The sequence below is a fragment of the Sycon ciliatum genome, chromosome 2 (assembly GCF_964019385.1).
Source record: "Sycon ciliatum chromosome 2, ocSycCili1.1, whole genome shotgun sequence".
NCBI classification, from domain to species: Eukaryota; Metazoa; Porifera; class Calcarea; order Leucosolenida; family Sycettidae; genus Sycon; species Sycon ciliatum.
In genome coordinates, this window is record NC_088644.1 from 44,403,779 (window position 1) to 44,417,011 (window position 13,233).

The following is a 13,233-nucleotide window of genomic DNA, read 5'->3' on the forward strand; positions in this document are numbered from 1 at the left end:
TGAGAGATTTCTTACGTCATAAAGAATGTCATTTCATCATCATTTCACTGGTCTTCGACCTACATGGTCAGGGAAAGTCCCGGTTCGTAGGCCTACAACACGGTCAGCGTGTTCTTGAGCGCAGTAACAACACAAGTGTGATCACTTCCAGACCAACGGGCGTTCAAGGCGAGTAACAAGCGCACTTTACGAAGGTGACTCTGAAATCTCGTGAGCCGTGATCCACGCGACTTGGCATTCTTGCGTCACAAGGCACGTGATTTCACCGTGCCTCTTGTAGTAAAATTCAAAAACTACGCGCAGGACTTCAGTCACTTTTGCATCAACAGTCGCACAAAAAATTATTGGTGGCGCAAGGAGAAGCTTGTCGTTTGGAGTGACAAATGATCATCGCTGCTTTTCCTTGTCAGAGTCAACAATACACTTTGTTCTGCGGCCTTGGGAGTACTGTTGGAGTAGAAATTGCTGAGGAGACGTCGCGGAGGGGCGAGCTTTCCTGCGCAGGTATGACTTTGGCCGTATTTCAGCATGGTCGAGTGGAAAAATTCAAAAAAGTTTATTTCAAGAAAACCCCAAAAGGAAGATGGGGGACATGTCCTCAGCGCTAGAAGAGGTGTTCTACTATCTGCCGGTGTATAGTTCTGGCCAATTGAGGACGTAGCTGGCTGTTTTGCCAGCGCTTGTAAATTGGCTATTTTCAAGACGATCATTTGTGGCGTCAGGGGGTGATAGACCTAGTCTTCTGGGATCCTGGCGTGGCTAAGCGGCACTGCTCCAGGAACTCTTCTAAGGTGAGGCAATGTTGGCTTGATGGAGTTTTGTCCATAGCTTGTTCGGATACGCTGTGGCGTGACTCGTTTCTAGACCCATAAATAATGTGACATTTCGGCCATTTTGAGGGGTATGCAGGTTTCTTGCAGGTTTGCCGAGTGGAAGGTTCGATGGACGGCAGCACCCATCCTGGACGACCATGGTCGAGTGACGGTCTACAAGGGATTCGTGCGACCCCTACTTGAATATGCCCCACTGGCCTGGTCGAGCGCAGCCGCAACTAACATGGCCCAGCTGGACAAGGTTCAGCAACGTGCCCTGTATTTCCTGGGACCTGGAACCATCCTCCAAAGTCTTCAGCTTCGTCGGATGGTGGCAGCCCTGTCATACTTGTTCAAGCTGCACTACATTCCAGGGCCTCCCCAGGTAAAGGCCATGCTGCCACCAACCAAGCCCCCTGCCGTAGCTAGCATGTGCACACGGCAAACACGTCAGACGCACCATGCCTTTCAGCTGAAGTGGACACCCCCTCGCACAGCCCCTGACTACCTCCTGCGATCCTTCCCCTTCTTCGCCATCACACCCTGGAACAACCTGCCTGCGGACCTCCTGCTTCACGAGCCTCATTCAAGACGCCTCCAAACCTTCAAGGTCAACGTATGTAAGGATCTAATCCGAAAGAGATGGCTGTGGTCCACACAGTACCTGTGACGATGATATTGAGATTTGAGACCCATTTAGTATTTACCTCTCTACTACTACTTGCTTGTTATGATTACTGTCCTCTTTCTTCATTTTCCCTTCTGGTTTAGTCATTACACGTATTAATTTATATTATTTGGTGCAATACTAGCGCCCCTTTCTCGCACCAAATTATTATTTTTGCTACCTGACCATGCACCCCCCCCCTTTTTTTCGATGCCAGGTTGCAACGCTAACGCCGAGACCCCTGGTCGGTAGAGTTGCTCCCTGTACATCGGCACGTCGTCCCTACATCCCCTGTGTCTTGTCTTGTGTTTGTCTCCACATGTCTCTTTGTAGGGCTGTGTTCCCAATAAAAAAAAAAAAAAAAAAAAAAAAAAAAAAAAGGACTTCTCGTGTGTTCTGGATGGCAGTCGTGAGTCAGTCAAGTGTCAAGTAAAGTCGGCGGAATAGCGCGAGCTCCGGTGTGGGGAGCAAACCTTTCTTACATAAAGAGCTTGTCCGCATAATATGCACATAAGTCAATCAGCCAGCAAAACAAGATCAGGTGAGTTGAACTGGTGCCTCGATTGCAAAATAAACATAGAAACATTCTTTTTTTACTCTGTTTTTGCAGAGATGACGGGGCCGAGATTTACAGAATAGTTTAACTTACAGATCCTGAAGGAGTGTCAGGTTGGCAAATACATTGGGAGGAAGGCTTGCAAGTTGATTCTCGTTCAGATGTCTAAAAAAAAAAGAAGAGAAAATTGCATCCAGGAGAATACTTGTGTACAGTGATGGCCGCTAACATATCAGGTGGTAAAGGGTTTTAGGAAATGTATGTGGTGTCCTATAAATCATCCTTATCGTGTAGATTTAAGAGAGCATGTATGAGGAAACCAGACGTTGCGTGAGAATGATGTCTCTGGTATAAGCCAAATTGTGCAGGTGACTTTCTTTTGAGGTGTACATTGACTGTGCAGATCCTTTGAAAAAGTTTCTGAAGGGAACCCCATAAACTGGCCTTCTCCTTGAAAATTGTCGAAATATCACTTGATAAATTAAGGAGTCTGTCTACAAGCGAGCCACGCCAAAGTATTCACGAACAAGCTACGAACTAAAACTCCATCAAGCCAACATTTCCCAAACTTCTCGTCACAGCCTCCCAGGCTACCTGTGCTTTGTGTCTGCGTGCCGAGCCTTCCCGTTTGGCTTTGAGAAATGCTCGTATCGCGACGTTCATTGTTCGTGGACTGTGTTCGAAATCATAACAGCGACAACTCGCTCGTGATTTGAAAACGTATCCCGTCGACTTCTGAGGACTTCAGGACCTGAAAACAAAGGACCCGTTCGACAGAAGTATTAAACTCACAGGCTAGTGATGTTTTGCCTGACAAAAAACTGTTGTGTACCCGCACATGTTGTCCAGGCGTCAGGGGTCCAGCCTGCCTTTACACGCAGCGTCTACAACTGTTTCCTGCAATCTGAGTGCAGCAGATAATAATAAATATGGTGGTAAAGACACACCTGGCAATATGGCGGTATACACACGCCTGCCCACACACACGCTCTCTAGGCTGCAAACTTCTAGCACAGAGCTCTCCTTCTCACCACCACGACCATCAGCTCGTGCCTGGCGCCTAGTCGATGCATGGTTGGTGGTATCCGACATAGCAGGCTGGTACATCAAGTAGCGCATGGCACATAGAAAATGACACAGCAACGACATAGCTCGATTGCGACGTACGTTTCGTCCCCGCTGGACTCATCAGCCAATCTTCTTCTTGGATGTCTTCGTACGGAGCTTGACTCGGGACTTGATGTACCAGCCTGCTATGTCGGATGCCGCCAACCATGCATTGACTAGGCGCAAGGCGGGAACTGATGGTGGTGGTGGTGGGGAGAAGGAGAGCTCTTTGCTAGAATTTTGCAGCCTAGAGAGCGTGCGTGGGCAGGCGTGTGTTTACCGCCATATTGCCAGGTGTGTCTTTACCACCATATTTATCAACCATAAGTACAGCTGCAGTGGCGTCTTCAATTTCATTCTCCAGACAATAATGCTCAAAGATATTCGAGGTTTGGTCATCACATATTACGCAGTACTATATATGCACACAGTTATGCAACTGTTCCCTACGTTCAGTGGTGCAATTGAGAATACTTACAGTTGTTGGAGGTTTGTTAGACCAGAGAACACACCATCACTTAAATTCGGGATCTGATTAGTGCCCAAATTCCTACAAACGACAAGGCACAAGGACAATGTTGTTCTTGCATAGTTCCGGGTAGTGAACAGAACACCGAGTTTAGGATTGTAGTAGTTCTAATCTAAAACGCCGAATCATGACCTTGTTTTCAGAAATAACCTAGACTCCTAACCACATGGTTCATATGCAACTGGGTAAGGTTGCACAGTTCACATACACCACTGTAACATAATTATAGTCTCCGTCATTTGTAAAATATAGTGAAAAGAGGGACAAAATGTTACGAGTTATGACTAACTGTCCACCAACGTACACAGATCTTATACAGTCAGCGAGTGCGACAAAATGGCACAGAACTGACAAGGAGTATTGTTACTGAGTTAGTCATAACTCGTAACATTTTGTCTTTCTTTCTTCACAATAATTTTGTTTGGCTCACCATCCGAGTAAAATATGATCTCCGTCATATTTCTTCTATTGTCAAGCATAAGGTTAGTTGCAAAGCTAAGAAAACACAATTTCTACGAAAACAAATGGCTTCTGCGATTGCGTATCGCTCTATCTGGTAGCACGGTGAAAACGAACTGTATCGGCTGCAGTGCCTATGAGAAAGCAAAGCGAGATTTGCATGCCTCGCTCGGAAGGACGCCGGACAAGACGTGCACGACTTTGCTTACAGACAAGCAGCGGTTAGAGGAGTCTTTGAAGCCAGTGGGAGGATCAGATCTAAGGCCCACGGCGTCGGCGCAGGGCATGGCGATATCGGTCGGAACCGTGGAGAAGCAGCTAGAGTCTCTCCCAAAGGAAAGGAGAAAGGCGATACTGCACAGCAAGGAAGAATTTAACGGTCTATCCATGAGCTATGGAGCGAGCATTAAGGACCCAGATTGTAAGTCGGTGAGTAGCAGCATGTAAAGGAATGGGGGAAGAAAGGTGGGGAAAGAGCGTTGAGAGGCGCAGGGGTTGAAATGGAAGAGGAGGGATAAAGGTTACGCATTGGAAGCTGGCTTCGTCACTTTGAGGCTGTCCGCTGTCCGCAAAACGCCACTTGCGTACTGAGTGGCTGATGGCTTCGGGCCCGAAGGCTTTGTCTAGTACACGCTCTTCATGTTCTGCTCTTGACATTCATACGTATTGGATATGTTTATATCCAGCAGGATTTTTGTCAAAATATCAAATAGTTCTCCTGTAAATTTGAATTAACTGATTTGTTACCATGGCAACCATCATCAATTCTTTCCACCTTCATTGTATGACCTTCCCGATGGATATTTTGATTGAATGGCATACCATCTTGCAGCATTTTGAAAATACTTGACATTCAAATCGAAAAAAACTTGGTGCCCTCTTACGGGGCACGAAACTTGAAAAATAACCTCCCTGGCCCCCAGACAATAGGCGTTCTGTCACAGACACCCACAGACCCAAGTCAATTTTTGAATTTTTCTAGGGCGTGCTACAAGGTCGTACCTTTCATACAACATCCAGTGCTGGGACCTCCACAGCAAGCCATTTCCACAGCGCTTCAAACCGAATCCAGGATACCCTCCAAAATCGGCAAAGACTACCACTCACGTTCCACTACTGCCTAGTACTGAATCCTACCTGACTTCTTGATACGACTCAAACTTGCCAAAGTCACTAAATCAACGTCAACTACAATAATCAAGCCACACATCTGCAACGTCACGAGGGTGCTGGCAAAACTCCTGCCGCACAGCCCGCGGCGGTGCAGCCCAATACGTGTTTCTTTAACGTGATTTTTTGGACTTTTTTTGGAGTTGGGAGCAAAGTTCTGCACACTTTCGCGTCTTTCCATGATACGACAAGTTGCGCACGGTCTGCTCACATTCAAATACAGTGCTGCCAAAAATGACAGCGTGCAACAAAAAAATCTTTCCTTTTTTCATTGTTTTACAATGAGGAAAAATAACTGGCCGCCGCTGCTTGTAAAATATATTGGTTTGAATTGCTACAAATTGCGTGAGAGCGGAATATGATATCAAACAGTATACCTAAACGGGGACTTCCCCAGGGACTCATAGTCCTTGGCGGATCATCGAGTTAGAAAGGGTCCAAAATCCTCGGACTTCATTAGGGTTCGTTTAGTTAATATTTTGTTATGTTTGCAACCCCCCCCCTTTTTTGTTATATTGATGAAGAAATGAAGAAGAAAAAGTGGAAGTGCGTGCCGTAAGGTTTGACAGTTCTGGAAATTCCAATGCTTTTCGAACAGAATCTGTCATTGTTTTAGAGAATTATCCGCAAAGGGCGAATGCCTCATGACTTCAATTTGTGATCTAAAGGCCATATCATCTTCGTTCTGCGTCTCCAAAAACTTCAGAACATTTGAAAGTTAGAGAGGGATACATGATTTTGCATAAGGCACTGTAGGGCAGATCTGAAAATGAAGGGAAATTTTGTTGCACCATTTACTGTGCGCTGCCGTCTGGGTATCCTATGCACGTAACACTTTTCATCCAAGGATTAGGGTTTCACCTTTTGACGGTACCCAGTTACTGCTCTGGATATCTGGACATCGTCTTCCATTCTCTCAATTGGCTCTGACTTTCTTTCAAACTCTTGCTCGTTACGGCTCAGGTAGACGCAACCTCTCTGTGTAGGATCTGATTGCGCTCTTCCTTCAGGCTCTTTCCTCTTTACGTATCACCTGTGATTGTCGGCTGTAGTCGGATGTCCCTTTGCTATTTGGATGGGGACTTAGTGAAATGAAAAATTTCTATTTCACAAGGAAAAAAATTGGAGGTGTGTTCAATTTCGAAAGAAAGATGACAGCACCGACGCAATCCACACAGTCAAGTAAGCCAATTTCGTGACCGAACGTTTTCGCTCCCTTCTCATCATGGGTAAGTACAGGGAATAATGGAAAAAGGTCAAAATACAGCAATTTATAGAGCTACAGCAAACAGCAAAAACCAAAGATTTATTTTATTTTTTATACGAAAGTCCACTAAATTCCCGGATAATCTGACACCCCTAGCACATTACCACACTATATCAAGAACATTCATTGAGCTTTTGTAATCATTGCTGTCTGATGATCGAGACAGGCGTGAAATTCTGAGTCACAGCCAACCCAAGCTCCGTATCCCATTCTTTTTGTATGAAGCTCTGCACCCCGGTGCATTGAACACTCTTTCGAGGACCACACCCGACTTTCCGTGTATGTGCGAGAAGTGTTGGCGGGGCCAGGCGGCTCTGCCGACCTCAACGTTCTCGACGTCTACGCATACAAAGCGCGCCATAAGGAAATAGTATTGTTGTCCCACTGGCCCCCGCCACACAGCAAGCCGAAATTTTGATTGTGTCTCAATTCCTATTATTATACCAACAAATGATGAGGGCATAGGAGGAGAATGTTAAACAAAGGTCAAACGAAAAGTCAGTGCCGATCTGGCAGGCTAGGATGGTCAGGTCTTGAAAGTGCCGTGCACTGTTCGAAGTACAACTGCGCAGCGTTTTTTATTTGGATAAAAGGGACATTCGAGGCTAATCCATGGACTTTTTAGGAACATTCTGTATCAGACAAAAATTGTCTTTTTACCGGGAGTTTTTGTTTGAAACCCCCAGGACCCCGAGAGTAGTGTATGAAGCCTCTGTTACGGGCAGAAGAAACACAATGGATGAAAATGCAATACAAATTTAATGCAAACCCCGAAAACCAGAAAAGGAAAAATTCAAACCAAAAGAACAACAGTGCGTGATTAACATTATAGAGTAGTAGTTGATTTTCCGGGATTGTTTCGGGAAAACCGGGAGGGTTCGCCTGTACGCAAATTGTGATGACCAATCAGGGACCAATACGTACAGAACACATGACCCATCACACACCACTCTCATTCCCAGACAAAACTAACACTGCGCATGTTCAGCATTCACTTGACAGTCACTCTCACAGAGACGGAAACTGATTCTCACACTCTGACACGGCGTACTCTTGCACATTGTTTGCTGAGGGACTCAACACAAGGCCCAGACACGGTCCCAAGAAAAGTTGGAGGGACATCGCCACTGCTTATCTGAGTGGTCGGTGCGTGACAGGTGACTGGTGCGACTTGGCGCAGGACAGAGGAGACTGGCGCCTCAAGTGCAATCGTCCCCGGCTGGGTGTGCCAAAGCCGAAAGTGTTCATTTGCGGCTGTGGCGGGAACTTCCGTTGGCCCAACATTTAACTCGCCACAGGAAATACTGTAACTCCTAATGCTATCATTGCACGGAGCAATGGGCAACCAAAGGTCCAAAGGGGGGGGGGGGGGGTGTATAAATGTCCACTAGTAGCAAGTATTACCTTCACTGGGGGCAGGGGAAACTGCAGTTGTATCCCTCGACGGATACACTGATGCCGTTAATGCTTGTTCTGCACCTTGTCCTCACCCACTTACTGAGGTGTGGTGAGCCCCATAAGTGGGATCACAGGCCGAAAAATTCGCCAAAAACTGTGGTTTTGAAGAAATCACTGATCTTCATTCTCTTTGTGTATTCCTTCAAGCTCCAAAGTAAATCACATACGCTACCTGTACAATAGACCAATCCCGAAAAGATTGTCTGGGTTCGTGAAAGGGGGCACGCGTGCAAGCCAGCACGTGTGAAGTGCATCGTTTTGTATTCAGTTTGTGTGTGTCAGCTCATGGCGGAGGAGAGAGAGACTTTTGCTCGCCGAGCTGAAGCTAAAGGATTTGATGGAGTCCTGCCAGCAGCTAGTCAAAGGACCTTCGGTACCTCAGGGAGACCCTGACGGAGTTTGGAGGCCAGATAGCTCTCGGTGAGGAAACATTCGCGTGGCGATCGACTCTCCGTAAAAAATGCAAGCTTCATAGCGCCGACATACTGCAACAGCTACGATTTCAGCTAACTTCTCGATCTGCTGCTTCACAATGTTCAACTATTTACAAGTCCTGACTGTTGTAGTCTGAAGCTGGAGTCTCATCGCCCACCTACAGGTAGCTTTTGGAGCTGATGGATTTCCCGACTTGGACTCCTTCCGCAAACTCTTACTACAGTGTATGCTGTGTTTCCGCACGCTCGTGTCGACATGTCACCTATACTGTACATGTACCGGGTCGCGGAGGAGCTTGACGACCTCCGCTGACTCCAGGTTTCCGAAATACTGCCGTCGTCTTCGTTGATGTCGCTGGTGACATTCTCCCCTTGCAGGACGTGCACATAGTTGTCGTTCCGGGGGGTAAAGACTATTTTGTCTTTCGAAATAGTTCTTCATCACGCTCGCGCGAATGATGTTTCTCATCATGAACTCGTTCCGACGGTGTGACACGGCGATGGTCTTTGGCGGGGCACTGGCTTGGCGAAAACGATATCTTCTTGTGCATCTAACATTGATCGGCTGGAGATGAGTACAGTCACTTCGTGGTTGATCCTATAGGAGGGCAGCTGCCAGGAAAGAGGCAGGACTCATCGAAGACGAAGCGCTCGCAACAAACACTAGCACTCGAAATATCTCGTAAGATTTAGGGCCTATCGCTTTGAGCCACAGCGCTCACAGCCTTGCCTACTTCATCAAAGCGAGCTCTACATGTTCGTTGACCTCATCACACTACACAGAAGAGCGAAACAAGGATTATGTCTTAGCATTTCCACTCCAACAGCAGACCATTACCAGTGCGAGAGAGAAAACTACAAAGGGCTTTGCTTTCTGTCGCATCGTCCCTCTTGCATGCAACTAAGGAGAAAACCGTGTACTTACCCTCGCATTCACACGCGAACTATCAAACACGTCCTGTGCCGCATGCTGATCAGGTAGTGCCATGTATGTGTTGTACAGTGTACTCTCAGTTGACATGCCCCCTTTCGAACCCAGACAATCTTTTCGGGATTGGTCTATTCATTTGGGTTTTGGATTGATTTTTATAATTGATTTTGTTTTTGAATTGATTTACTTTTTATTTCATTTTCATTTAACTTACCATATTTTGGGTGTGCATTTTTGCCTCTTCTTGTTCTTTTATTCCATGGCTGGTAGCCCTCATTCATAATATTGGTTGACACCATGTCATCCATGAATTGAGAATAATAATAATAATAATTTTGGCCGAATATGCATTTTTCGCACTGAAATCGCTGAAAATCGATGTTTTTGTGCCTTCTCAAGTGCAGCCAAGTAGGTACACAGTCCAGCAGAAAGTGCCTAGCCAGCCTGGACAGGTCAGAGTAGTGAGTGCAAGAGATCAACCAGACCTACAGCCAGCAGCCAGAATCCTGCAACTACTTTCTACCCACTGTATGTACATCAGCAAAGTGCACCAGCAACTGCACAGAGTCAGTTGTCTACGCAGTATAGTCAGCCAGATGCCCAAGGTCCATATACATCACCAGCTGCGTACCCTCATGCCGGGCCATACAGATCCCATTAACTTTGACGCCGTTGAAGCTACCGCAGTTTGTACTTTTGATAGCTTCGCGCTGGAGATCTCGCCTATGGCGCACAGCTTTTGTTATAGATTGATCTATTATTAATATTATTTTGTGGTACGATCTACGATCTACATTCCGCTACGTGTTTCATTCTACGTTCCTTTGATGCATGCATGACGAAGAGTGACAATGTCTTACCTCATTATGAATCAGTCTTATTCTGCATTACGTCTGCATGGCTGACGTGTGTCTTACTTTGGTACGAGCTGACGAGGCATACTGTCGTGTCATAGCGCCATTAGTGCCACGACAGCACTGACGTGGCTCTGCTGCTTATCTCTCCATGATTGCATTTAACATGTTCACTTCTAAATTATCCTAGAACAAACCAGATGGTGTTTCCTGCTGTGGCATACGCGAGTTGCATGGAAAGAATCTTGCGTGCGTACGTTATAACAATTTCTCCTTGTCGCAACTTGGCTACCTAAGCTACAACTAAACTACACTACACTGAAACCACTGCTACCTGCCTGCCACAAGTCCGGCCTAATGCCGGCTGGGATGTCCGAGACGATGTAAAAAAACTGGAGCTCGAAAAGAAAGTTGTGTTACTTTGTGATTCTCCATTTGAAAGCTCTATTTTGCTGCCTCTGCCGACATGGCAGGGGACATGTACGGGATAGGGCCAGCCATGGTGGGTCACGTGATGACAGCCCTAAGCCTTCAGACTGCAGTCACTGCACACTGAACAAGTTCAGGCATGATCAAGTCTTTTCTCCTGGCAACTGGGTGCCTGTTCACCTACCACTTGCTGTCCAAGCATCTTTTCATTACGAGGTCGGCGAGTCTCCATACGACGGCATATCTGCTGTGTCGTTTCTCCAGGCTGCAGGACCTCACTTCACGCATCTTCTACTCTCTGTGTAGGCACTCCTGCCGGCGCCATCTCCTCAGACCTTCTACACTCTCACACTTGTCATTTTGCTCTTTCTCATAGCCCTCTGTTAATGATCCCAGCAATCTCTTTAAACCACAACCGAGTCCATTAAACCAATGCAATCTACCCTGTCCCCGGGTCATTAGCAGCACACCCATACATTAGAACGATAATGTGACACCGACTAAGGTCTATAGAAATCAAACCGGAAACATCTCAATTCTGCGATCTAAACCGTACCGCACAATGCGAAAAAGTATTCTAAAACAAATCCGCAACAGTACAATTTTACGGCTTGTCATGAAGGAGGTATCTTTGAGGGACAGTACATACACATTAAGAGCTTGTCCGCATAATATGCACATAATTCAATCAGCCAGGTAAACAAGATAAGGTGAGTTGAACTGGTGCATCGGTTGCAAAATAAACATAGAAACATTCTTTTTTTACTCTGTTTTTGCAGAGATGACGGGGCCGAGATTTACAGAATAGTTTAACTTACAGATTCTGAAGGAGTGTTAGGTTGGCAAATACATTGGGAGGAAGGCTTGCAAGTTGATTCGAGTTCAGATATCTAAAAAAGAGACGAGAAAATTACATCCAGGAGAATTCTTGTGTACAGTGATGGCCGCTAACATATCAGGCGGTAACGGGTTATAGGAAATGTGTGCGGTGTCCTATAAATCATCCTTATCGTGTAGATTTAAGGGAGCATGTCCGAGGAAACCAGACGTTGCGTGAAAATGATGTCTCCGGTTAATGCCAAATTGTGCAGGTGACTTTCTTTTGAGGTGTAGATTGACTGTGCAGAACCTTTGAAAACGTTTCTCAAGGGAACCCCATAAACTGGCCTTCTCTTTGAAAATTGTCGAAATATCCCTTGATAAATTTAGGGGTCTGTCTACAAGCGAGCCACGCCAAAGTATTCACGAACAAGCTACGAACTAAAACTACATCAAGCCAACATTTCCCAAACTTCTCGTCACAGCCTGCTAGGCTACCCGTGCTTTGTTTGCGTGTGCCGAGCCTTCCCGTTTGGCTTTGAGAAATGCTCGTATCGCGACGTTCATTGTTCGTGGACTGTGTTCGAAATCATAACAGCGACAACTAACTCTTGGTTTGAAAACGTATCCCGTCGACTTCTGAGGACTTCAGGACCTGGAAACAAAGGACCCGTTCGACAGAAGTATTAACCTCACAAGCTAGTGAGGGTTTGCCTGACAAAAAACTTTTGTGCACCCGCACATGTTGTCCAGGCGTCAGGGGCCCAGCCTCCCTTTACACGCAGCGTCTACAACTGTTCCCTTCAATCAGTGAAGCAGATAATAATAAATATGGTGGTAAAGACACACCTGGCAATATGGCGGTAAACACACGCCTGCCCACACACGCTCTCTAGGCTGCAAAGTTCTAGCACAGGGCTCTCCTTCTCACCACCACCACCATCAGTTCGCGCCTGACGCCTAGTCGATGCATGGTTGGCGGTATCCGACATAGCAGGCTGGTACATCATGGTCCATTGAACGGGACTCGGCCGTCCCCCTGCTATCACGTCCCTCCTTACGCCCTTGTCCGTTGAGTGCATAGTTTCTGTTGTAGTTGGCTGTTGATCGTCTTGGTCTTTCAATAATGGGCTTGGATGGTGGATTATTTGTGGTTGCTGTAGATTGCATTGTTGGTGATGGTGTGGGAGCTGCTAATACTCAAGGTGAGTCTTTTTGGGTTGGCAATTGTAGTGTCAATGCCCCTGCCGGTGTTGCTTGCGGTCTGTCACTGGCAAGCTCCACCGCCGCAAGAACCGACGGCGGAGGATCAGGAGGAGGCAGTGGGACCGGGACCGCAAGCGGCACCACCCCAGCCAAAGCGGCCGGGGGCACTGACGAAGGAACCACCGACGGCAGGAGCAAAGGCGGCGACACAAAACCGGCCCGATGAGCCACCACGCCCACCCTCCTCCACCACCACCACCAGCGACGGCGGAGCAAGCACAGTCTGCGAGCCAGGATCCGCAAGTTGTGTAGGTAACGGTTGTTTTCTAGGTCGCCCTCGCTTCGGTCTTTGTTGTTGTGCGCAAGGTGGAAGTATGTGACGTGGTGTGTGTTGTTTGATGCGTGCGTTCAGGTGCTGAACGGTCCTACCAACATACCGACTAGCGCATTGTCGGCATTCAAAGTTGTAAATAAGATGACTAAGGTGAAGGGCTGGTAGGACATCCTTCCGCACCGTAAACGCACGCATCGTCGT

General features: G+C 46.9%; 1 protein-coding gene across 1 annotated transcript in view; it reads right to left on the bottom strand.

Annotated features, from left to right (window-relative positions):
- Positions 1-2,124: 2,124 nt before the first annotated feature.
- The window catches only part of LOC135810613 (leucine-rich repeat-containing protein 3C-like), a 47,706-nt gene continuing 36,597 nt past the window's right edge, over positions 2,125-13,233 (bottom strand). The window contains exons 4-6 of the mRNA XM_065324105.1: positions 11,492-11,563; positions 3,621-3,692; positions 2,125-2,200 (exon numbers count right to left, since the gene is read on the bottom strand). Coding sequence (XP_065180177.1) covers positions 2,125-2,200; positions 3,621-3,692; positions 11,492-11,563 — 220 coding nt within the window. The remainder of the gene's footprint in view (positions 2,201-3,620; positions 3,693-11,491; positions 11,564-13,233) is intronic.